At 36.0% G+C, this 23,519-nt stretch overlaps 1 protein-coding gene across 6 annotated transcripts in view; it reads right to left on the reverse strand.

Annotated features, from left to right (window-relative positions):
* Positions 1-23,519, reverse strand: part of VPS13B (vacuolar protein sorting 13 homolog B) — a 418,623-nt gene that overhangs the window by 351,001 nt on the left and 44,103 nt on the right. For all 6 annotated transcript variants that reach the window (XM_048940337.1, XM_048940340.1, XM_048940338.1 and 3 more), the window contains 7 exons: positions 14,812-15,080; positions 12,203-12,298; positions 11,753-11,875; positions 9,528-9,665; positions 8,378-8,465; positions 2,910-3,101; positions 2,084-2,253 (listed from right to left, as the gene is read on the reverse strand). In XM_048940337.1, the coding sequence (XP_048796294.1) occupies positions 2,084-2,253; positions 2,910-3,101; positions 8,378-8,465; positions 9,528-9,665; positions 11,753-11,875; positions 12,203-12,298; positions 14,812-15,080 (1,076 nt within the window). The remainder of the gene's footprint in view (positions 1-2,083; positions 2,254-2,909; positions 3,102-8,377; positions 8,466-9,527; positions 9,666-11,752; positions 11,876-12,202; positions 12,299-14,811; positions 15,081-23,519) is intronic.

Raw genomic sequence — 23,519 nt, forward strand, 5'->3', positions numbered from 1 at the left:
GGAGTACACTTGACTTGAGAAACTCTGGAGCAACCTGCTTTAATTGGACTTGTTTTAAGCAATACATTAAACACAGAGTTGCTCTCCAGAGACCTCTAGCAATCCAAAGTACTCTATCAATTCAACAGTTTTTACTGAACTTGTATCAAAATAGGACATTAATTTTATATGTAATCAGTTTCAATCTAAAATTTGAAATTACTGCTATTTTAAGCACACTAGGCTTCACTCGGTAAATGAAATTTGAAATTTCCAAGCAAAAAATAATCAAGAAGTTCACTTGAACTACACATACAATCTTAAATGTGTTGGAAATAAAGCACATTCCACAGGAAAACAAAGCACAAGTTAGTTTACCCATAATCAGCAGTATCTACTTACTTTACCAACATAATTTAGAACAATTGTACCTTCCATAATGTAACAGTGCTCAAATCATTCTCTGAAGAAAAAAGTAACAAACACTTGCAACAATATTCACCTTTTTCAAACATAAATACTTTATGAACACTCATACACAAAACTGTGTATTCTGCAGCTGTTATCTGCATTTCAGACAACAAATTACAAGTTAAAACAAAGGTTGATAGAGAAACAACTCTGTTCTTGAATTGAACTTGAATATCAATTACTGAATGTTTAGCATAGCAAAACTCTTCACAAATAGAAGTCCAACTCCCATTGCTGTAATTGGAACAAAAGATACTGAGAACTGCTGTAAAATACATCCCACTGGGAAAAAAAAAAAAAAGAAAAAAAAAAAATCAACGTTACCCTCAAGTACAAAGAATATGTAGTTAGGAGTCACTTGTGGAAAAAAGTCATTGGAAGTGTGTAGTATCAGACAAAAATTCCTAGAAATTGAACTCAATAAAGAATACAATTTCTTCTCTTCTAGTTATTTCTTATTCATAAAATACCTTCCCCATTTCTGCAGCAGGAGGTAAACATAACTAAATCTTCACTACAAAGCACTGCTTCGCTCCTATAATATGTTGTGCACAAGAGAAAAAAGTCCCATGGGAATAAAAATAGTATGGGATTTTTTTGTTGAAATTATACTACACATTTCCAAAAGATAACAACAAATTCCAGCTGTTAGTTAACAGCATTTCTGGCTCTTTCTGAGCCAAGTGCTGCACAAAAAACTTAACTGTGCTTTTTTTGTGAGAACGTTTTCTTGTTGTTGTTCTTAATACACTTATGTGATATAAAATAGTTCAGTTGGAAGGGACTTTCCAAGATCCAATTGTCTGTTTTAAAAGCACATTTCCATGTATTTGGTTCATTCTCAACATTTTCAAGTGCCACAGATCACTCTGATCAACGCTGCATGCAGATCAGTTCTCCTAAAATCTTGAACATTTAAGCAGAAGGAGGAATCATTAAGATTCAGAAGAAAAAAAACTGATTCACCACTAAGTAATCAGATCAAACAGTATGATCTACAGCAGTTAAATGTCCAAGAACAGCCAAAGCCTTCCTGATATCAGGGCTGGGACTAAAATAAACAGAGCTGCCTGCTAACATCTGTTAAGCCTCTACTGAATATGTGTGTTCAAAGATTTGCAGTTTGTCTGAGTATGAGAAGACCTGCATAGCAAAATGGCAACAAGTTTGCTTTTGATCCAAAGGTTTCTCTAAAAAACATCAAGTCATAGCTATTTCTTTTCATGTGTGTTTAATGACTAACATGAATCCAAACCATTTTATGATTTAAAAATCTTTTTCCTCCAAATGTTATTTTCATACCAGTACCTTCAGTTTTAACAAGTCTAGTTAGTTACTAGACATACTGCTGGCCTTAGTTATCTACAGGGAAAGTTCATGTGCACCAAACTCATTTGGAAATCAGTAATACATCTGGCACAAAGCATAACAGTCCAATGAGAAAATTCAGTTCCACCCCAGGGTAAGTATAGTTTCAATTTTTGGTATTTCCCATGATGAGATGAAAAGCAGAGGTGTAACCAGGCCTGTATTAAGGCAATGTGTTCAACGTGCTTCATGTATTTTAGCTTTAATCATTTCTAAGGAATAACATGCACTAATATGAAGAAGGTAAGCATTGGTGTGTACATACCTTCTCACCCATGATTACAGGCACCAAGTGGTCTAGTAAATTAAATTCTGCCACAGGGATTATAACTGTGCATTTCAGAATGGTGAATGTTGTAAGACGAGTAGGAATGTATTCCTCCAACGATGCTACTTCTTCTGAGCTTGGCAGAGTTCTATTTCCATCTGCAAGATCTAAAATAAATCAAGATTACATAAATTTGACTAAAACGTATAAAAGACCACAGTGGCTTTTTCAAAAACAGTTAGCAACTACCAAAACATAGAAAACAACTTTCTTTCCTCCTTCATATTTAATATACTTAACCTTTTCTTTTTTTGCAATTCACAGGTTCTAAGTAAGGCTAAAAGCAACAGTAACTGGATTTCAAAATAGAAAATCCAAGCCTTAGACGTGAGAAATCTGTCAAGCTCTTTTAGTTTTATACAAGAAAGTCATCTTGTTTTACTACAACTTTTTTCCATTCATTTTTTGTCCAGTTTATCTATTACTTGAAACAAGTAATTGTCAACAGGCATTCTTCCCTAAGAATCCTAAGAGAACTTCAAGTTGCCAGTGAAATATGCCCTTTACTCAACAAGAAACTAGTGATTGAATCAAATGGTTTCAGACTGTCTGAAGGTCAAAATGCCTGGAATTATCTGAAAAGGTACAGCCAGCACTGATGGGGATACATCAATGTTTCATTTTTATTTAAAATTTTTCTTTGGAAATTTCTTTGGAATGGTAATATTCCCTGGCAGATTTTAACTATTTGGAATTTGCAACTTCAAAATCACTGAAGTTCTGGTTTAATTCTGTATATTTCATGTATACAATAAGAGCAAACCTGGCTTAGTTCTGCTATATGGCTCATACTCATGTTCTAGAGCACAAACTATCATTTTCATTATCCGGTGCACTGCACTGCTGTCCAGTCGAAGATTGAGTGGACCCACAATGAGGCTTTTTGTAGACATCTCCTGAACATTTCCAAGCTCTTCATTCTTTACTGAAGAAGGGTCTTGCTGATTCCCAGAAACTACAAGAAATTTTACAAACAGCAACAAGTTACACCAAACAAATGGACATAAAATGTTAATGTTGTCAGTTACTTTTGTTTCAAATCCAGCGATCAAAGATTTACACAAGGAATACAGTGCAAGTTGTACAATTCAATATACTACAAGAGTTTTAATGTATTTAAACAGAAATAGCTCTTGTTTAAAGTTTCGTAAACAGGGCAAGATTCTGCCTCACCACCATGATCAGCCTAACCCATTCAGTGAGGGACTTTCTAATTATCTTTTAATTCTCAAGTTTTTGATTCTCTAATAACAGCCAAACTTCTGCAGAACCTTAAACCAGGATGCCAAAGACAGCTTTGCTTTTCAGCACCTTCTAAATCAGATTGACAACTGAAGATAAGCCCTCATTTCCAATCAGTGATGAGGTAAAGCAGGGGCAGCAAGAAAACTTCTTTAATCATTGTGTCTCAAACAACTTTTCAGGACAAGCACAGGAATAAAAGGGTTGTTGAGTCTCTGTATCTAAAAGATCAACACACTTGTGTTCAGAATGTATTGTATTAGTTGAAGTATAACTATCATTTTGTCACAATGAGGTACAGGCATTCAGTGTATACCAGTCACCTACAAGCTATAAAACAATATGCCTAAACTTCTCTAGATATACTTACAGAAAACTCTTCTGTTAAACAAATTTCAGACAGTTAATATGGCTTATAAAAAAAAAAAACTTCACATCACTAACACTTAGTTCAGAAAATTCCACTTTTCCCCCTCAGTAACTTCCTATTTTGACAATGTCTTCATTATTTTGGTGCAAGCACAGAACATCATATACCTCACAAACCATTGTGCAAATCAACAGCCTGACAAAATAACAATCATATCAAATGGATTCTCAAAGTATTTAACCTACAAAAAAAAGAAAAAATGTGATAAAATTGAAGATGACAGTTTAATTCATTCACTGAATCTGGATAGTGCTACTTTTGAGATAGCACAATACTTCATAACTTTATGGTCAGAACTGTGACAAATAGGAAATAAACAGGCAAGGAAGTCATTGCAGTTCGCTTCACCTTGGTGTTCACAGTTTCATGCACACACACCATTTGAAAGCTGTCCATTTGACATACTTTCCTTGTAGCCTTTCAATGAGGTCAAGCCAAAGAAACCAAAGGCTATGTACATAGTGCACCTACTTTTCCCATTATGCCTTTCATCATTAATATTTTTCAAATAATTTCCAAACTCTTAACTCTTTCTTCTCCAATCCAGATCTTGTACACCAACTCACTATGCAAGGCAGATCCCATCCCTACTGCTTTTCACCTGTCCACCTGGATGCAAATAAAATTTCTCACGCTTGTAGAGAACTATGACACAAAACCTGGAAAATCATTGTGTCTCCAAATTCTAGTTATGCAAACTTCCTCAACAAGATAACCTGCCTGTATTAACATAAGGGGCAAGAGAAGAACAGCTGGTCAGACTGGGCAGCAGGAACCGCAGCTGCTGAAGACAACCAGCCTACCATTTTGTCAAGAATGCACAGGACCTGTGCACTTCTACGCAGCCAAAGATTCACAGTAGAACAGCAGGGCACAGTGCACATTACAACTTCAAGGGAAATCTCATTGTTTTTTAAACAAAGGTTATCCGAGAGAAACTTAGTCTTCTGTCAGCTGTAGGAGACCAGTCTCAACTCTGGGTGAAGTGCACTCAGCAGAAGAGGAAGGGAGGTTGCTTTGAATGCTTTTTTTTCCCCTTGTGCTTAAATCATTCTCTACCAAAAGTGCACAGGCAAGAAAGGTTGCCTAGTAAACTGAGACTATGTCTAATATGCCACAGAGCTGGCCTAACAATCTGCACACATCCCCAGGCCTGACAACTGCAGGAATACTAGCTTTGTCCTAACAGCCTAATAGAAGCAGATAGTGAAAGCACCTAGTCCAGGAATGTCCAGCCCCTGGCCTGCAGGCTGCATGCTGCCCAGCCCAGCCTGCAGCCACCTCCTGCCCTGTGCCATCATGGTGGCAGCCCTGTCCCACTGAGCAGCCCAGCCTGAGGCACGCACCCACCACTCAGCAACAACCAAACATTGGTGTGCAATGGGCAGTCTGGACTGAGTGCATGGCACAAGAACAGTGCAGTGCTGTGCTGACTCCAGTTACAGCAAAGAATTTTATGTATTTTAATGCAATGGTTAAATACAGTAATGTGAACAGCGAAATATATGCAGCCCTGCTTTCCATCCTGATTAAGGAATTTGAGGACAGGTTTCAAGATCACCAAAACATTATCCTTTTTTATTTATTTGCAATTCTACTTTCAGTAGACATTAATAACTTTCAAATTTTCAAATTGAATGTACAGAGTTGCAATCAAATATTCAACTCAAATAGCAATCTGATTGTGTATTTTTGCCAGACGTAGGACTTACCTTAGCAGAGAAAAATATCCCTTGCTTCACAATCACAACTTATTCCTGTCTTCATATAGCAAAATAACTTTTGTTACTTGCTCTCTGAACATTGATTGAGGCCAAACAGTGGACGTGAGTGCAGTGGGGCATTGGGTGGTGTTTCATGTTTCAGCAGTGGTGACAGCAGTCATCTCTGCTGGTGTAGATTTGTTTTTGGTTTGTTTGTTTGTTTGCTTTTTAAAAAGTGCAACATAAAGGTTCTCGCTCACTGCTGGTGAAAAGCTAATGGTGGTGACTACAGCGAAAAACAGCAGTGTTACTGCTTATTGTTTCCACTGGAATAAATAGAAGGCATCATTTTTGGTGCAACATACATACATGTGGCCCAAGAAAACTCCTTTCCACTCAGTGCAGCCCAGGCAAGCCCCAAGGCTGGAGTTTGCATGACTTTGCCTCTGTATTTCTGATGGAGAATGTGAACAAAATGTTCCTACCATACAAAGACTATTCAAGATGGAAATACTACAGAATGCAAAATTCTAAATGGCAAACAAAACAAACCTTGAAACTAATACGTAAAACCTATTTAATAAACAAAACAAAAAGTCAACATACAGTCTGCTGTCAGGGTATGCTTTATGTAACAAGCAACTAACATTTTTGTCAGCGCTTCTGTGTTCAGTTCTGACAAACACTATAAGGAAGTGCAAAAAAACTTAATCTCACAAAAAATAACATGGCCAAAAGCCTCTAGAAGACTTAATAATGGCCTAATAATGGTCTGCTTTTTCACATGAAGAAAAACAAACTCACTTCAACATACTTCAGATTTAAAGATAGCTGAAGCGACAATATTTATACAAACCAGTTTGTGAAAAAATTAAGTGTAATTATGTATTTAATTTCTATAGAACTCAGTGCTTACAGGTTACTTTTTAAACTGTACAGATGCATAAAGGGAAACCAGGTTACTGATCACTGAGTATCCAGCCCTTCACAAAACCTCTGCCTAATTCTGCTTGACAAAAGCTTCACATCAGAGTGCTGCAAAGTAAACGTGTCATCAAAATAGATACACTTTATAAACAAAGCAACTTAAAACTACACTCCATCAGATCTGTTAGTCATGCAATCATTGATCAATACAACATACCTCAAAATGTTTCAAGGAATTTACTGTGTTGCATTACAATGAAAAGCAAAAAAACAAAACAGAAAAATAAAGAACAACTTCAAAACACTTTTGTGCATGACTCACTATCTTGTTTTTATTCAAAATACTGGAAGTGATTAATGCATTTCTGCAAGTGACAGACAAAACTCCTGAGGTTAATGTTATCCAGGAGGTACTCGTGGTTTAATCAGTAATCGTATGCTTCAGAAAAGGTTAAAGGGGCAAAGAAGGTGTCAAACCAAAATTGCCTCAATAGATAAAAATCTTACAATCACAGTAACTACCTCCTATAATTTAAACTCTGCTAGCTTTTTTTTTTTAAAGAGAAAGGTGGCGCGCACTGATTGTAATTAAAACATTGTTAGTGTCAAAACAAGGACATAAAATATATACAAAGATTAAATATCACATATTAAAAATGTAGCAAGATTTTAATAGTAATCAGAAAACTGAAATATTTATATGTTGTTTTAAATATATTTCACCCTTATTTGTTCATGTTCTATTAACTACATGCATGTCTTTCAACATAGAAAATTACCTAGAAAACAACACAAAGTGTCATATCTACTTTTCAAATAAATTAATGTATTTAAAAATATAAAGTTTGTTTTTCTAGAAGCAAGAATTTCAATAATGCATTTGAAATTAACTACTCTATTCTCTTATGTGTTAAGGTAGCTGAATTATAGGAATAATGCTAAACCAAAAGCACACTGAAAGGCTCAATAGGAAGTTGTTACATTTTGTGAGGTGTCTTCCTTGTGAATGACACAGAAAATACAAGTTAAGATCCTGATAAAGCAAACTGAAAAAAAATAGAAGAGAAACTGAAGAGGGGAAAATAGCAGGACCTTGAGCTAAAAAAAGAATATTTTTGAATGGAGCAATTTCTGAAAAGGGCTAGTCAACAATAGATACATTGACAACAGTCACACTGCAATTAATTATAATAAATGTATAATAAGAATCTTTAGAATGATTTTTGATACACTAACTACCTTGCATAGGTGTTTGTTTTTTTTTTTGACATTCAAAGTAGACCTACTTGACCAAATCTATTCTGTCTGAGAATTAGAAGAGAATTTATGGGAATCTGAAAAACTACTTAGAATTAGCAAATACCTTAGTGTGCATGCTTTAGATTAGCATTTGCTTACAAAATCATTGAGATGTATACTTTTAAAGATTAATTCTCCCCACCCTCTCCTCTGCAACCATGAAAGTCACCTTCGCTTACACTGTCAGTTGAATTATTCTGAAGGTACACTTCTTTCAACCTTGTATTCTCTTCAAAGGAGAAAATGAGTCCTTATCTTCTGCATCAAGTAGACTGTCAACATAGTTCCAGGATATCTCAAAACATTTGCTTTCCAAAGTCAATAACAATAGTAATTTTGAAAAAGGATATCATACTTAATGAACTTACTGCTGCTATAAGAAAATTATTTTCAGTCTAGCCACTGACTGAAAGTGGTATCATCTGAATAACTTAAGCAGAAAAATAAGAAAGAAAACCAACAATCAACAACAGAACAAACAGCCAAACACATCAGTGCAGATGAAACCCCTTTAAGTACGAGCATGATGGTAAACCTAAGGTAAGTTAGAGGACAACTGGTCAAGGACCAGTTTGGTCTGAAGTGTCTTTGTTTCAATTATTTAACATGGTAAACAAAGAAAAAAGGTACCTTTGCCACTGGTGCTTTCCATTGTGTACAAGTAATCCATGTAAAAAGCCCCAAACCTCTGCATTCCAGCTATCTCTGTGTAGGTCTCCTACCAACAAAGCAAAGCAAACAAAGAAAATGTTGTATAAGGAAATAATCTTGAGATTACCAACTGATAGGCCGGTATGAGAGAGATATATTCGTGTTTGGATTTGAGCATCAACACACTGAAAGGCTTATCAAAACAAAGGACAGAGGTTATCCCAAAGAATTCACCTTTCTGGTAGGTGATATAACTTCTGTTTGAGGCCACACAAAGGCACATCCATAATTCCAGTGGACATACTGACCAATTCATCAATAGCTTCTAGTTAATTAGTACCTTTAATGGAGTAAATATTCTTCACTTGACCCCTTGCATCCAACAGATCTGCCTAATTAAAACATTCAAAACTAAAGCTAATTTATATTATCTTTAAACAGTAATAGCTTAGCAAGACTTTATGCCACCGAGTATTTTTAATATATATATATATAAACATATATATAAAAACAAACAGGTCAAGGGAAGACTAAAACTTAAAACTATGAGAGGTGTTTGAATATGTATGTGATTTCACTAATTAATTTCACTTATTTTTAATGCAAGTCTTCATGTTAAACTTAATAAGTACTGGAGAATATAATAACAATAAAATAAAAAAAATTAATATATTCAAAATTGTAAGTGGCTTACCAGTACATTAACAACACAGGGCATCACACCTGGAAGTGACCATCTTGGTCACTGCATCCAGCCTTTAGTAGGTTGGGACAGTCAGATAATTTAGTTTTAATGTACAACAGACAAATAGTAACTGAAAATCTGTCTCTGCTAAGGTAGAATTAGCAAAACTTCCTCTAAGTAGAGGAATAGAGCGCACAGACAAAAGAATTAATGTCTCCCCAGATCAGATTTCCAAGAGAGTCTGTTTGAAGACTGTGAACAAGCTACTGCTTCAGTGTAAAAAAGTATAAACCGGACTTTCCTTCTTTCACACGTCTAATTTTCCCTGCAGTTGCTCTGTAGCTAGCACTGTTCAAAATCTCTAACAGTACACAGATCTAAAAACAACCATTCATTGGAAAGCATTAGAAAATGTTTTTTTATAAGACAAAAGTTTATTCTGACCTTATGATGAGCTGCATCCAATATAAATTCTGCACGAATACTATTATTTTCTGGACTTCTGTAATCAAACAGTGAATTAGTCAGATATGTCTTCCCTTTTGCACTCGTATTTTCTCCACAGCTAAAGAAGTAGGCCTCCTTGGTAAAGCAGTCAAGCATAATAGAGCAAGGGAAAAAAAAGAAAAATGGAGTTAATAGCAATTATGATTAACACACTAATACATGAACTTCAGTCACATACTTCATCATGAATGAAAACAAGACATCACTTTAAGTTTTTTTTTGTTTTTTGTTTTGTTTTTTGTTTTTTGTTTTTTTGTTTTTTGTTTTTTGTGGTTTTTTTTGTTCGTTTTTTTTTTTTTTTTTTTTTTTAAGTTCCTGTCCACTCCCTCACCCCATTTTCAAGTTAATAAAAACAGCTTAAGGTAATAAAGTACAAATAATAAAGCAGAACACATACTAGTTTTAAGAGAGAATAACAATGGTCAGAAGTTATTCTGAAATCTGTTCCATTGTCTTACCAATACACTATCTTGTCACTACCTACTCCACTTCTGACTGACCAGTATCTTTCAGATGCTTCATTTAACCTATCCAAAACCATTAGTTATCTCAGTGTATAACTTGCTTTAACATTCTTCTTACTTCATGGTGTTATACATTCTTTCTCCATATCTCAAATCCTCTTTCCTAAACTTAAACTTTACTACCAAGAGTCATTCCTTCAAAAAGGCAACCTATGTGAGACTGATTTTTGTCAGCTTTCCATTCTTAACTACACTCATCAAAGATAGAACCTGTATGAAAAGCAAGAAGTCCCAAGTGTAGCAGCACATAAAGAGAACAAGCAAAGCTGTGTCAACAACACTGCTCCCATAGAGTTTTTCTTAATTTAAACCTAGAGTGTAGCAGAAAACGGAAAAGGAGCAATGGCCAAAAGTCCTTTATCAACTAATCTTCAGGACAGTCATTCACTCACTCCATGCAATCCAAAATTCAAGTAATTAACCTTAAGCCAGATACTTCAGCTAGTGACTCAGTGGTTCAGCTATCTGGCCATACTAGCTCACACTCCCCCCTGTTTAACCAATATGAGAGGATAACAGGAAAAGCAGATAAGGGAGTCAGCTCAAGGAGCCATCAGATTGAATGAAAGAATGGCGAGAGAAAGGATCCCTGGCGCTGACAACAAGGGGAGGGCATGCACAGTGTGAGAGTGACTCCTGAAGAATACCACAAGCAAAGAGCTACCAGTTGGACTTGGTACCTCTGAATGCATCTTTTTGAGCACGGTGACCCAAACACCGTGGGACAAGCTGTATTAAAAGGCTTTGATAAAGTCAATGTATTCTGCATATCACTCAGTTTTTCCACAGTAGCACAGTCCACTAGCAGAAAATGGAGTTAATCTCCAGCAATTTTTTCCATTATGCAAAAATATGTTTCACTTCATATTTCAGTGCAGTCAGGAACTTTTGTTCATCTATATTGCACTTCAGCCATAATTATGTTTTTTGCACATCAGAACAAGTCTCTTGACCAGAAAGCTGTTTCTGAAGCTCAACCAGGTTTAAGGCTCTTATCCTGTTAAAACAGCATTCCACAGAATCCGGCCCAAATATGCTCTTCTGAAGCCAAGTGATACCATCCTACTATTTAACTTGCTCACTCTTCTCACAGTTTTAAACATCAGCCTCTTATTTCCTGCAGGCAAAGCTGCCATCCACTCTCAAATCCCCAACCAGTTCTTCCTCGCCTGTAACAAGGCCAGCAGAGCATCTTACTCCATTTCACTTGACAACTGAAAAATGAGGCAATATACTTCTTCACTATTTTTGTTATTATCTCTATTACTTAGTACACATAATTACACTGAACTTCTATTGAATTCTGTACTTTCAAAAAAAAATTTAACTGTGTTACAATTTGCTATACAAGATCTAACTAAGCAAAAATACATCATGAGTGGGGGGGGAAAAAAAAGGGGGAAGTGGGATTCTCAAAAAAAAAAAAAAATCTTTCATTCTGCAACTTTTCACTCCTAGATTCTAGTCTTTTCAACTGAAAGGAAAACACATTGAGCTCTGTTCGGTTATAGACACATCCAAAAAACTTAAATGACAATTGATAACACCAGCTTTTCCAATTCTTGCAATCAAATATTTTAATAAAGCATACCAGCACTGCTTTGCTCAGTAAGTCAACTAATACTTCAGTATACTCACTTCATCATTCCTATTCATGTTCTCTTCGAAGTCTTTAATCCCCATAATTCCTTTAAGGCACATAGCTTGGCAGCCAACAAAACCTATTTGGCAATCAAAGAAAAGTTCACCTTTCATAAGGACCTAGTGAGGGAAAAAGTGTGATATTTTGAAGAATTGCCGTCCATAACAAATAGAAAAAAACAAATGGAAATGTTTGACTTTCATATCTTTAGTGCTCTAATGAATAGTTGAGTTAAACAAATATGATATTTATAATTTCTCTAAAATTCTAGTGTTACGGTGATCGGATGCCAGGTTAATCCCTTACTCTTTTATATGTAATTATTACACAAACAGCAGCAGAATATGAAAATGAGTCAAGTAATTTCAAAAAATGTTATGTCTCAAACTATAGACTACAGTAAATAGTACAGTACAGTAATGAATAAAAAATTATTGGAATATTACCTCAATTGTGGTTCCTTCTTGTTCCCAGCACAAAACTTCTTTGGATTTTACTTTCTGAGGGCTATAATAACTACTTTCAGCTTGCATTTCAGTGAGCTATGAAACAATAGGATAAACACCATATATATTCAATATTAGCATTAAACAGACAATGTCATTAATACACAGAACTGATGAAGATGAATTCAACTATAGACAATTTATTAACAAGCAGGAAACAGGTGCAGTTCAACAGCTGTGCCACATTATCCATATCAGAACTTCTCATATTCAACTTCTGGTTGAAGTATGCCATAACAAGAAGTTTTACATCCACTAGATAAGCAAATTACAACTTCTGTAAAGAGAAACTATGTGAAAGATGAAACAGATACACTGCTAGATCACTGTGGTTTCAAATTAGTTTGTAAATTGCTGTAAAAATCCATAAGTATGAATTATTTATTCTTCCCACAAAAAAAAAATTAAACAGATTGATATTAAGGAAACACTTTGAACTGCAATCATTTATTTTGCTGTTTTTTTTTTTTTTTAAATGGCAATTCAGAAAAAATACACGTTCATATTTCTTGCATGATTTGATATAAACATTAAAAAAGCTAGTTCATATACACTCTGTTTAAAAAGCATATAATCTGGAGCTAAGACAAAAGAAGAAGAGATACAAAACATTCCAGAGTATTTTTGCACTTAAAGAAAATAAACTGTTTATGTTGAGCAGCTTAAATAGTTATAATTCTATTTTTTATACTAGAAATCCACAAGCTCTCACTATAATCATCAGGACTGCATACATGGTTGCTGTTTCAAAGTAAAATCTTGTAATCCAAATGTTCAAGAAAATTGGATTTTTAAAGTCACTAATCACCCTTCAGCTGTGTGCAATTACTGTAGAGGAAAAGCAATTAATTGATTACAAGAATTCAGACATTACAAGAATCATTTTCACTGTTATTAGAAAACGCAACATTTAATTTGGCATGATTTTTAGCTGAAATGATATCAACTGCTCAGAATGCTAATGCAGAAACCTGACCTTATTTTTTAACCAAAATATGAACCACAAATTAATTCCATACATTCTTTGGATGTAAGCAGAACAATGAATTCTGTTTTCCTCCTAAATGTCACCATATTAGCCTTAGACTTCACATTTAAAATTTATAGTTTAAGATGTTATATTCTAAGTAGTTTTTATCACTTCTTACTGCAAAACGCACAAGCTTGCCAAAGAAACACTAGGAAAGCTAATGGTTGGCAACCCTGCACATAGCAGGGGATGGAAACTAGATGATCATTACAGTCCTTTTCAACCCAGGCCATTCTGATTCTATGAAGGCCTTATCCAGCAAATTCTGTTCAAGAAAAGTTATTACTATTTTAACAAGCTTTCTCACATGAGGAAAGGGTGCACCAAATTAATAGTGTATGACAAAGCACAAAAGAAAGAACATGCTGAACCACAATAATGAGAACTCAAAGTTTTTTTTAGTGGTGTCCCAGAGATTTAATTAAAGGCAGAAGGAAAGTCTCCATAATTTATTTAGCTTTTTTTTTTTTTAAACGATGGCTGAAACAGATTCACAAAAGAACATGTTTGTTCATGCTTCATGCCCTTAAATTTTGCAATCAAGTTTGACAGGAAACCAAAGATACAAACATCCCCTACAAAATACCCACAGCTCTCAAAATCATTTGTCTCATTCTCTCTGCCCACTACCGAGATGCTAAATGCTCTGCTACAGCACCAAACAAAAACAAGGAGCCGCACAACCACTGAAACCACTGTCTCTGACACAAATGGCAAGCCAAACAGGCAAAGGGGAGGGAAGGTGCCATTGATACTAAGGGCATTAACATTAAACAAGTGTTACTGAAGTACTGCACTTCATCCAAACATCTCAAAAGTCATAGTAATGAACCTTAAATTCCTCTGCTGGTGGAAGCAGTATTATTTCCCATTCAGAAGAGTTCTGGTCTTCACTTAACACAGTTAACTGTTAAACCAAGAGCCACTTGCTACTACACTTGTACATCTAGAATAGCTTGCATATACTTCAGCATGCTGATTTTGCCAAATCAGAACCTTAATTTTTTTTTATTTCTATCAGTACATTTCAGCACCTTGTTCCAACTCTACTCCTTTCTGCAAATTCATGAAAGATCTATAGAGAAGCCCAAAAACTATTTTTTTTATTCAAGGGGAAAAAACAACATTATCAATTTAAATTTGTATTTGCACACAAACTCCCCTAACGCTCATTCTCATGCTCTATCAAGATAGAGCCCTTCCATAATAATACAAGCATTAGACGGGTAGAATACCACAATAAACTTTCACAGAAAGCCTTTTAAGATTTTCCCCACAAAGCATTCATCCAAGTGTATTAACAGGCTTCCTTTTCTTTTAGTGCTTGCACCTGAATTCTACTTCAAATAGCAAAACCACCTTTCACTGAAGTTAACGAAGTATTATGTGAAATTAACTTACAACACTCCCTTTTCGCCTGTTGTTATTCATCAATGTAATATCCCCAGTCTCAAATCAAACAGTAGATAAACAGTCACAAAAGCTTTACGCACCCTCTACAAACTCTTAAAATCCTCACCTTAAAAGTCACCGTTGCCTTTGAACAGTAAAATCCAATCGAAATAATAGGATCCTTGAGAGACTGAGATTTCTGCTGATGCAGTGGTGTTCCATCATCGATTCCACTAGATTCATTCTCCTCATCATCATAGCTCACAATGGCAGGAACAAAAGACCAGGCCCAAGAAACCCATCCTTGTTGCTGATCATCATCTTGATGCAGATAAGGATCTTGAGTAACATATTGTGCAGGATATTGCATTACTGAGCCTGCTTCATCTTCTGCACCTTTTAATACAAGAACTAAGTCAAATTTCAAATCACCCATGCTTAGTTGTTCATTTATTGTACTCAAAACTAGAGCATGCAAATTGTCTAGTACAAGACTCCATATATTATTCAGAAATATTTTGTGTACAGTCATAGAATATATGCTTAGTAATTAAAAATGTCTACTTAAGCTTCCAAATACTTGTTTGTTTCAGAAAGATTTTCCTCTTCAAAATATTAAGGGTTTTTGCAAAAATTTTATTGTGGTACATTTGCAACTACACCAGAAATTGTCTTGAAAGCATGTGGTACTGAAGACTTCTTTTAATAGGCACATTCTGAAGCTGCAAATTAAATCCTACTAAATACTGACATATTATTACCTTATAGCTTTCAATTTAAAAAATGAAAATTAAAAAATGAATTCATCTGCAAAAGCTATAGCAAGGAAGATGTAGACACATCACAGCACCAAAAATAAAGGTTGAAAACATCTTTTGTTTCAAGTATTGTAAGATACAGGTTTTTCTAAATTTTGCAAAAAGCACATATCATCCATAAACCAATAAGCCAAACACAATTTTCTGTGGAAAAGAATAACATACAGAACAGAGGTATTTTTGCAAAGATTCCTGATCCAAATGTGCACTGCACAATTAACTTAGCCTGGCTAGCTTCATCATTATTCTTATGAGACTCTAGAATGGTATTAACTCTTTCACAGTTCCATACACTGTGCATGATGCAGTGTAGTTCCCCTAGGGAAAAAGATACTGAGCACTCTATCAAACAGACACAAGCACATTCAATTTCTATTTACTTGTTTTCAAACTCAGAGGACCCATTCTAACGGCTAATTCTAAGAATAATAGCTTCAGCACTGTTAGTCTTCACACTAGAATGAACAGGTGTCCAAATTACATAGACACTGACAGTACAGGAGAAAACAAAAAAACACGCATCAGAATCCTCTGTAATGCTTGAATACATCTCATAAGGACAAAGCAAGCGCTTCCCTCCAACTCTCCTTAAAAAAAAAGAAAAAAAAAAAGAAAAAAAAAAAGAAAAAAAAAAAGAAAAAAAAAGAACCAGTATCAAGCATGGCTGAAGTAGTTTAGCCTAGACTGTTTGGCAAGCACAAAACAAATGGTGGAATGCGTGCCAAAAGAGAAAAAGTCTGGAAGCTGAGTATGTGGTTATGTTGGTCCATGTAGTCCACATCAACTCCATGCAGTCCTCTTAAGCCATGACTTGAAGTTCCTCTTGCTCTTCCTCTTACACAGCCAAACAGCTGACCCAAATTGACCAAAGGGATATCCTGTGCCAAATGATTTTGTGTAAAATCTACATTGAAGGAGGAGGAAGGAGTGGGAGACAGGAAGAGTGATGGCTTTTCTCTTCTCAAGAAGTACTTATATGCATGATGAGTCCTGCTTATCCAGAAGTGCCTTGAACATCTGCCTGCCAATGACAAGTTGCAAATGAATTCCTTGTTCTGCTCTGCTTGCACCAGTGAGCTGTCTTCATCTCAACTCACAAGTTCTCACACTTTCACCCTTCCCGTTTCTCTCCCCATTTTCTTAAAGGTTACTCTTTAAGAAAGTCTCCCTTACATTACATAAGTCAAACTTCAGCATGGTAGTCTTTCAACCTCTTTCCAGTATTTTACCCATTCTTCACGCGACCAAACTAATGACAGCAAACAGTATAATCACAACCAGCAAGTTTATACATTCCTTAAAGCAAAACAAGGTAGAAGAACTTCTGATATTGAAGCAAGACAAATTAAAAAAGGAAAACTTTCTCAAACTGTACCTAGCCTCAAATTCAAGAAATGACAAAATCTTGTACAAAAGAATTATTTTTTTACTGCAGCATGAAATTTACTCTAACGTGCTCTGAGCAATTCATATTACATTCTTAATGATTCTCTAAACATCTAAAATTCTTTTTACTAAAATTCTAAACACCTAAAATTCTATGATTCTATGATTCTATGGTTAAAATGCATGTGAATTCTCAAGGAGCATTATCAGTTGTCCCCTTCCTATTTGCCAACAGTATCAGGTAACGTTAAGCTAGTGAGGATGTTGCAGGAAAACAGACTACCGATTAACTCAGACAAACCATCACAACAGGTTTCATACAAACCTGAGGACAGCTGTGATAGAGAACTTTTGTGGAAACTGTTGAAATTCTGCTACATCTTTAAATAATCATCACACACTAACACTGAAGCAACATTATTTGTCTTTGCCTTGCAAACAACCCAAAATGTTTTGTTGTTTTTAACAAAAGCATTAAAAAAAAAAACCAACATTTGTTAAAAACGTTAAGAAATACAGCTATAAACTGTTTATCTCACTATTAAGAAATTTCTTTGTCTTAATGTATACAACGAGAGAATCAATACTCTTGCTATTATTCCGTTATCAAGAGAAGAATTGCAGGGACACCCCCACCACAACAGAGCCAGAGTCATGGTGGAACACTTACTTCACCATTACTAGCTACCCGTTAGGTGAGATCACATTTGAACAATTCTGCTTCACAGTTTTATATAAATGGACTGTACTGCACAACTGCATCCGTTTCCATGTTCAAATCAAATTTCATCTTCAGAAATTCACTATCCTTTCTTTTAAAGGGTTAATATACTTATGATACCTCTGACTAAGCCTGGAACTGAGTAGAAAGTCAGTCTCTTCGTATTCTTCGCCTACCTTATTCTTTTTCTGTATTAGTTTTCAGTCAGGTAAGGTCCCTGATTCCACTCTGTCTGTGGCTACATAAATACAAGTGGTGGAACTAAAAGGAGAGGGAAGGAGTACATCACCATCCCTTCTGGCAATACTATAAATTTTCATCTGGTTGAATCAACCAAGAAAATGCACAAATTAACTTAAGTAATTCAAGAACACAGCTGCAGACGTTCCTTGCATCATTAAATATTGTAGATATTAAAATTCATTTCCTCACCCACATTCTACCTGCTATAAGCTAAAGAAGTCACTCCAAACTCACAGCTATGATGACAATATCATTAATTATGAACGCAGCACTTATGGAATTAATAATGTAAGAAGAAAAAAAGAAGCTTGCAGGAAATGGAGTTATCTGGCTAATAACAACTGAATCACACAATCACAGAATGGCCAGGGATGGAAGGGACCTCAAGGATCATGAATCTCCAACCCCCTGCCACATGCAGGACCACCAACCTCCCCATTTAATGCTAGACCAGGCTGCTCAGGGCCCCATCCAACCTGGCCTTGAACACCTCCAGGGAAGGGGCATCCACAGCCTCTCTGGGCAGCCTGTTCCAGCACCTCACCACTGCCATAGTAAAGAGCTTCCCCTGACATCCAACCTAAATCTTCCCTCCCTCAACTTAAAACCATTTACCCTTGTCCTGTTGTTAACAGCTTCAGCGCTGACTTAGAGAATGCAACAACCTTTAAAAAAAAAAAAAAAAAAAAAAAAATCAATCCTGCTGTCCTTCCATCAGGAGCCATCACGAGGAATGTCAAATATAGTAACATACATGCTTTCAAGTAACAAACATTTTCCATGCAATTTTACTTCGTATAAGTTGCTATACAAATAGGTATAGAAACAACTAATGTGGTCCCCAACATGTTCAACAGCTATTCAGTGGTTGTGCTGTCAAGCTGAACTTTTTTCACAAGATATGCATTGTACTAAAGAAAGGCAGTAAAATGACTCCCACAAAATCCATTTGTAACACTTACTATGTTAATAGCTGAAAATGTTGACATTGAAATAGTTGCACTTGACAGTACATATTAAAAAAACTGTCTCATGATCTACTACACATATGTTACACTAACGAAGTATGAACAAAAACTTGCATGTAACTGGAAGAGGTATTAATATCTGCAGAAATTAAAATCCTATGCACCAAATTCTAGTCTGAAAGCTATCCCACACCTCCTTTTAAAAGTAAACTGTACCTAATCCCAACATCTTCTATTTGAAAATCTAATACCAGAGCTATACCATGGATATAGTACTAAAACAGTCATTCAAAGCACAGTACTTTTGTACTTTAAAGAGATATCACTTACTTTGCACAAGACAACCGTCTGCAGAGCTTCAAGTAACCAGAAGTACTGGGTGAGAATGGCAGAACAGTAAAATAAAGGTTGTCTCTTATTCCTGCACCCAGAACAACATCTTTCCTAAACTCAAATCTCTGGCTTCTACTAGGCCAGAATATGCTTAGAGACTACCATAAATCAAGGGGGGGAAAAGGAAAACAACAACACCAGTTTCCCTTTACTGCTGAGATGCTGGGTTCACTGGACACGAACTGCTACTGCAATATATGAAAGCTTCAAGTTCAACTTTAGAGAACATACTTGTTCAAGGCATTCATCTCCATCTACCAGACAAACTTCCCAAGCTTCTATTCTCTGTCCAGCTGTCTTGTCTAACAGTAAATTGAAACAATTCTAGTGGAAAACTAATGGGCAAGAGAATGTGGCAGGAGGGAGAGAAACAATCAACTTCTACATGTAAGAAAATTTCAGTTGAAGAACAATGCTACAACAATTTTCAAGAGCTGAAACAATTATTATAAAGAATAATTAGACTCGATCTCTGGAGAGAATAGTGGGAAAGAATAGTTTGACTCCATCTCTGGAGGTCCCTTCCAACCTCTACAGTTCTGCGATTCTGTGAACTAACAGAATTAATTATTCCAGTATGCTCTGATTACTTGGGGGTAATGCACAAGACAATTTGGGGTTACTAATCAATTATTTAGAAATACCAATCATTTAAATGCTATCTCTATTCCAATAAAATTACAAGCAGGTGCATGAGTTAGTTAAGGATGAGCTACAAACAGGCAGTCGTTACATTAAAGCACCAGAACCAGGGCAAGAGGTAAGAGATAGCTCTATTTTAATGACAAGGGAGAGCAAATAATTTGAAATATCACAGATGAAACAATACAGGAAAAAGGCAAGAGCCTCTGGGTTAAGTACAAATTGCAGAACAATTAAAGTGTTACATAAGTGAAGATATCCACAGAAAGATGAAGATGCTCATTGTCTGACAACAGTAAACTATGAAAGAAACATTTTCATTTTATTCAGCAGAAGACATTTGATATTTAAGCTACTATGCAAAAAGCAAAAACAAAAGGTCAATGTGTGACTCACGCCAATACATCTCAGAAATTTAATTAGATTTGTGGGTCTGCAGTCAAAAAGGAGTATTAATGTTTTTCAAGACAAAAAGGACAAGCCAACATAAATGATTTTTAAAATGCATTCACAGAAAACTAGTTCTCCACGGAAAAGGTTACCATTCTTAAAACAATAAAAAATATTTCAAATTAACAAAGTTGGTCTCCCTCATTTACACATTATAATTTTACATTATTTAATTTTCACTTCTCTTTGCTGCTCATTTTAACTTCTGCTCACACAACTGGTGTTGCAAGAAATTCTGTGTCCAAACACATATTCCAAATTAACAAAATCTCTCCATCTCTATAAAGCAAACTTGATACTCATCTGTGAATATGGCATATGGCTTCACAGGAACCAGTTACAATATATCATTGCCTACAGTGCAGTTATTCATCATCACACTATCCGTTAAAACAGCTGCACAATGAAACGATCCCCCAAGCCCTATTGCACAGGTGTTCATGTTGCATGTTGAAATATGAATTTCAAGTACACCTAGTTTCCTTGACAGAATACGAAAGGGTATCAGCAAGGAAGACATCCCAATAATGGGACTAGGCTAGGTTGAAGGACCAAAAGGACTGTGGGGTTCCCTGCACAGAATGCTCACTCAATACACACATGGAAAGATGAAGAGCTGCAATAGCACAGCGCATCCCCATATCTTGCAAAGATAATGAGCACTTTCATCTCTTTAATACCCAAGAGAAGAATCACAAAAACAGCAGATAAGTCTATAACAAAAATAACAGGTAAGTCTAAGCACACACAATCTTTTATTCCAACTGGGGGCAATTTTCTCCTATTACTGTTTGGTAATAACTATAGTGTACTCAAACTTCTCAATCAAGTATGGATAAATACATCTACTTCAGTACTACACATCCAAGGTGTTGGCTCTAGACAGCCTGGTCTAGTGGCTGATGACCTTGCCCACTGCAGGGGGGTTGAAATTAGGTCATCATTGTGGTCCTTCTCAACCCAGGCCATCCTGTGATTCTATGATTGTTCAGTTCTCCCATTTTTATCCTAGTACAGTACTGTAGGATCAACTCCCTCTCCAACAAATTATGCTCACCTACACAAGCTAAATCACCCAAGATCCACTCACAGAGGGACCTCCAAACACTAGAGAAATGGGCTGACAGAAGCCTCACAAACTCCAGCAATGAGAAGTCCTACAGCTGTGGAAGAACAAACCCAAGCAACAGCACATGCTAAGGGCACCCAGCTGTGCAGAAAAGGACATAGTGGACATCAAGCTGAACATCAGCAGTGTGCCCTTGACATGAAGGCCAATGGTACCCTGGGTTGCATTAGGAGAAGTATTACCAGAAGGAAGGGGGAGGTGACCCTTCTGTTCTACTCAGCACTGGTGAAGCTGCACCTGAGCTACTGGACCCTGTTATGGGCCCTCCAGTACAAGAAAGATCTGGATTTACAGGAGAGAGTTCAACACAGGGCCACCAAGATGATAAAGCGCCTGGAACACCTCTCTAAGTTGGAAGAGCTGGAACTGCTCAAATTGGAGAAAAGAAGGCTCAGAGAGACCTAATCAATGTCCATAAATACTCAAAGGAAAGATATACATAGGACAGAGACAGGTTCTTTTCAGTGGTGCCAGGACAAGAGACAATGAGCACAAACTGGAGCATAAGAGGCTCCCTCTTGAATTCTGTGCTGTGTTGGTCCAGAGCACTGGCACAGGTTGCTAAGAGGTGTCTTCTTTGAAATTTTCAGGTGCCTGGATGTGAACCCAGGCACACAGTTCTAGGTATCCCTGCTTGAGTAGTGGTTGGACCAGATGGCTCCAGAGGCCCTTGTCAACCACAGCTACTCTCCAACTTTATCATCCAACAAGAGCCACAGTTCTCTGCCTGAATTTTTTCTATTTTTCAAACCTCTAAGCTTCAAATTTTATTTAAAATATTACAGTATTTCAGCTTTAGATCATCAACCTCAGCAACTCCACACAACTAAATTTCAGTTTTCCTCTGCACCCAGCCTTCTTGTTCTTTTTCATACCATAATTGTTTTCATTTTCATTTACACTAACCCTTCTCTTTCCCTTACAAACCAAAAGCCTATTTTCAAGCCCCAGTCCCTCATAACGATCACTGATATATGTCACATTCAGATCCTTCTTTTGAATGGATCTGCAGTGAAATGTATCAGTTTCCTCCTTTCACTACCAGTACAACAACATTCAAGACCACAAGGCAGACAATCCTCAAATAGTCAGAAGAAAATGTCCTGAGTTGGAACATGGTTCAATATGCATGCAGCATTAACTGAATTTATCTACAGTATTAAAGCAAGTTTCCACATGCATTTCTGACTTATTATTGTCAATGTGTTTCAAATGTTTTCAGCACAACAGAATTTGAGCAGATTTTCCTTAGGAACAGCAAAACACACATCCATAACATAGGCTACCCCTGCTGGCAAATTTCAAAGTCCTATTCTAATGTTTGAGTATACAAGAACACTTCAAACGAATTGCTGCTGGAACACTCTTAAAAACGCATCATTGATCAATTCAGTTGATGGCAGCATCAGAAGTTCTATTCAAAAGACTAAGTTTCAGTGACAAGTGGGCCAGATAAATTCTGTAAATTGAAACAGAATTATTTCCTGATCAATACTGGGTTAAGCTACTTAATGAATCTTCAAAAGCCTTTCAAAAACTTACAGAAATATAGCTTATAGGTTAGGTCTGGACATTATTAAACTGTAAAGAATTTAGGCATAATTCCTGTGGAATTAGTCTTGAATTTCATTGAGCAGTGCTCTTGGAAAAAAATGTGGTTAATACAGCTCAGAAGATAATACATGTCATTTATTGTCTTGATTACATATTTTTTTCTCCTGAAAATAGTAACGTATTCAAAGTTTCCTCAGAAAAGTTCAAATCTGTGGTTGGAAATTTGGACAAGAAACGAAAATTCTAAGAAAGTATTTCCTTCCCAATCAGAGATAGAACACAAAGTCAGGAAAAAAAAAAAGGTACCTCACAAACAGATGGTATGAATAACCTGGTATTATCTATTTGGCAACTCTTGCTCACCTGCACTAAATGAGAGGGGAAAAAAATCATTAGATATCTAAAAATTTTGCTTGTATGTGTACACACACTAACATGTACATGTTTGTGCATGTATGCCTATGTAGGTATACTGAACATATACAGCAAATAAGCATAAATGGCATACAGGAAAACAGTTGGTAGTAGCTT

This window comes from Lagopus muta, chromosome 3 (genome assembly GCF_023343835.1).
Source record: "Lagopus muta isolate bLagMut1 chromosome 3, bLagMut1 primary, whole genome shotgun sequence".
Taxonomy (NCBI): Eukaryota; Metazoa; Chordata; class Aves; order Galliformes; family Phasianidae; genus Lagopus; species Lagopus muta.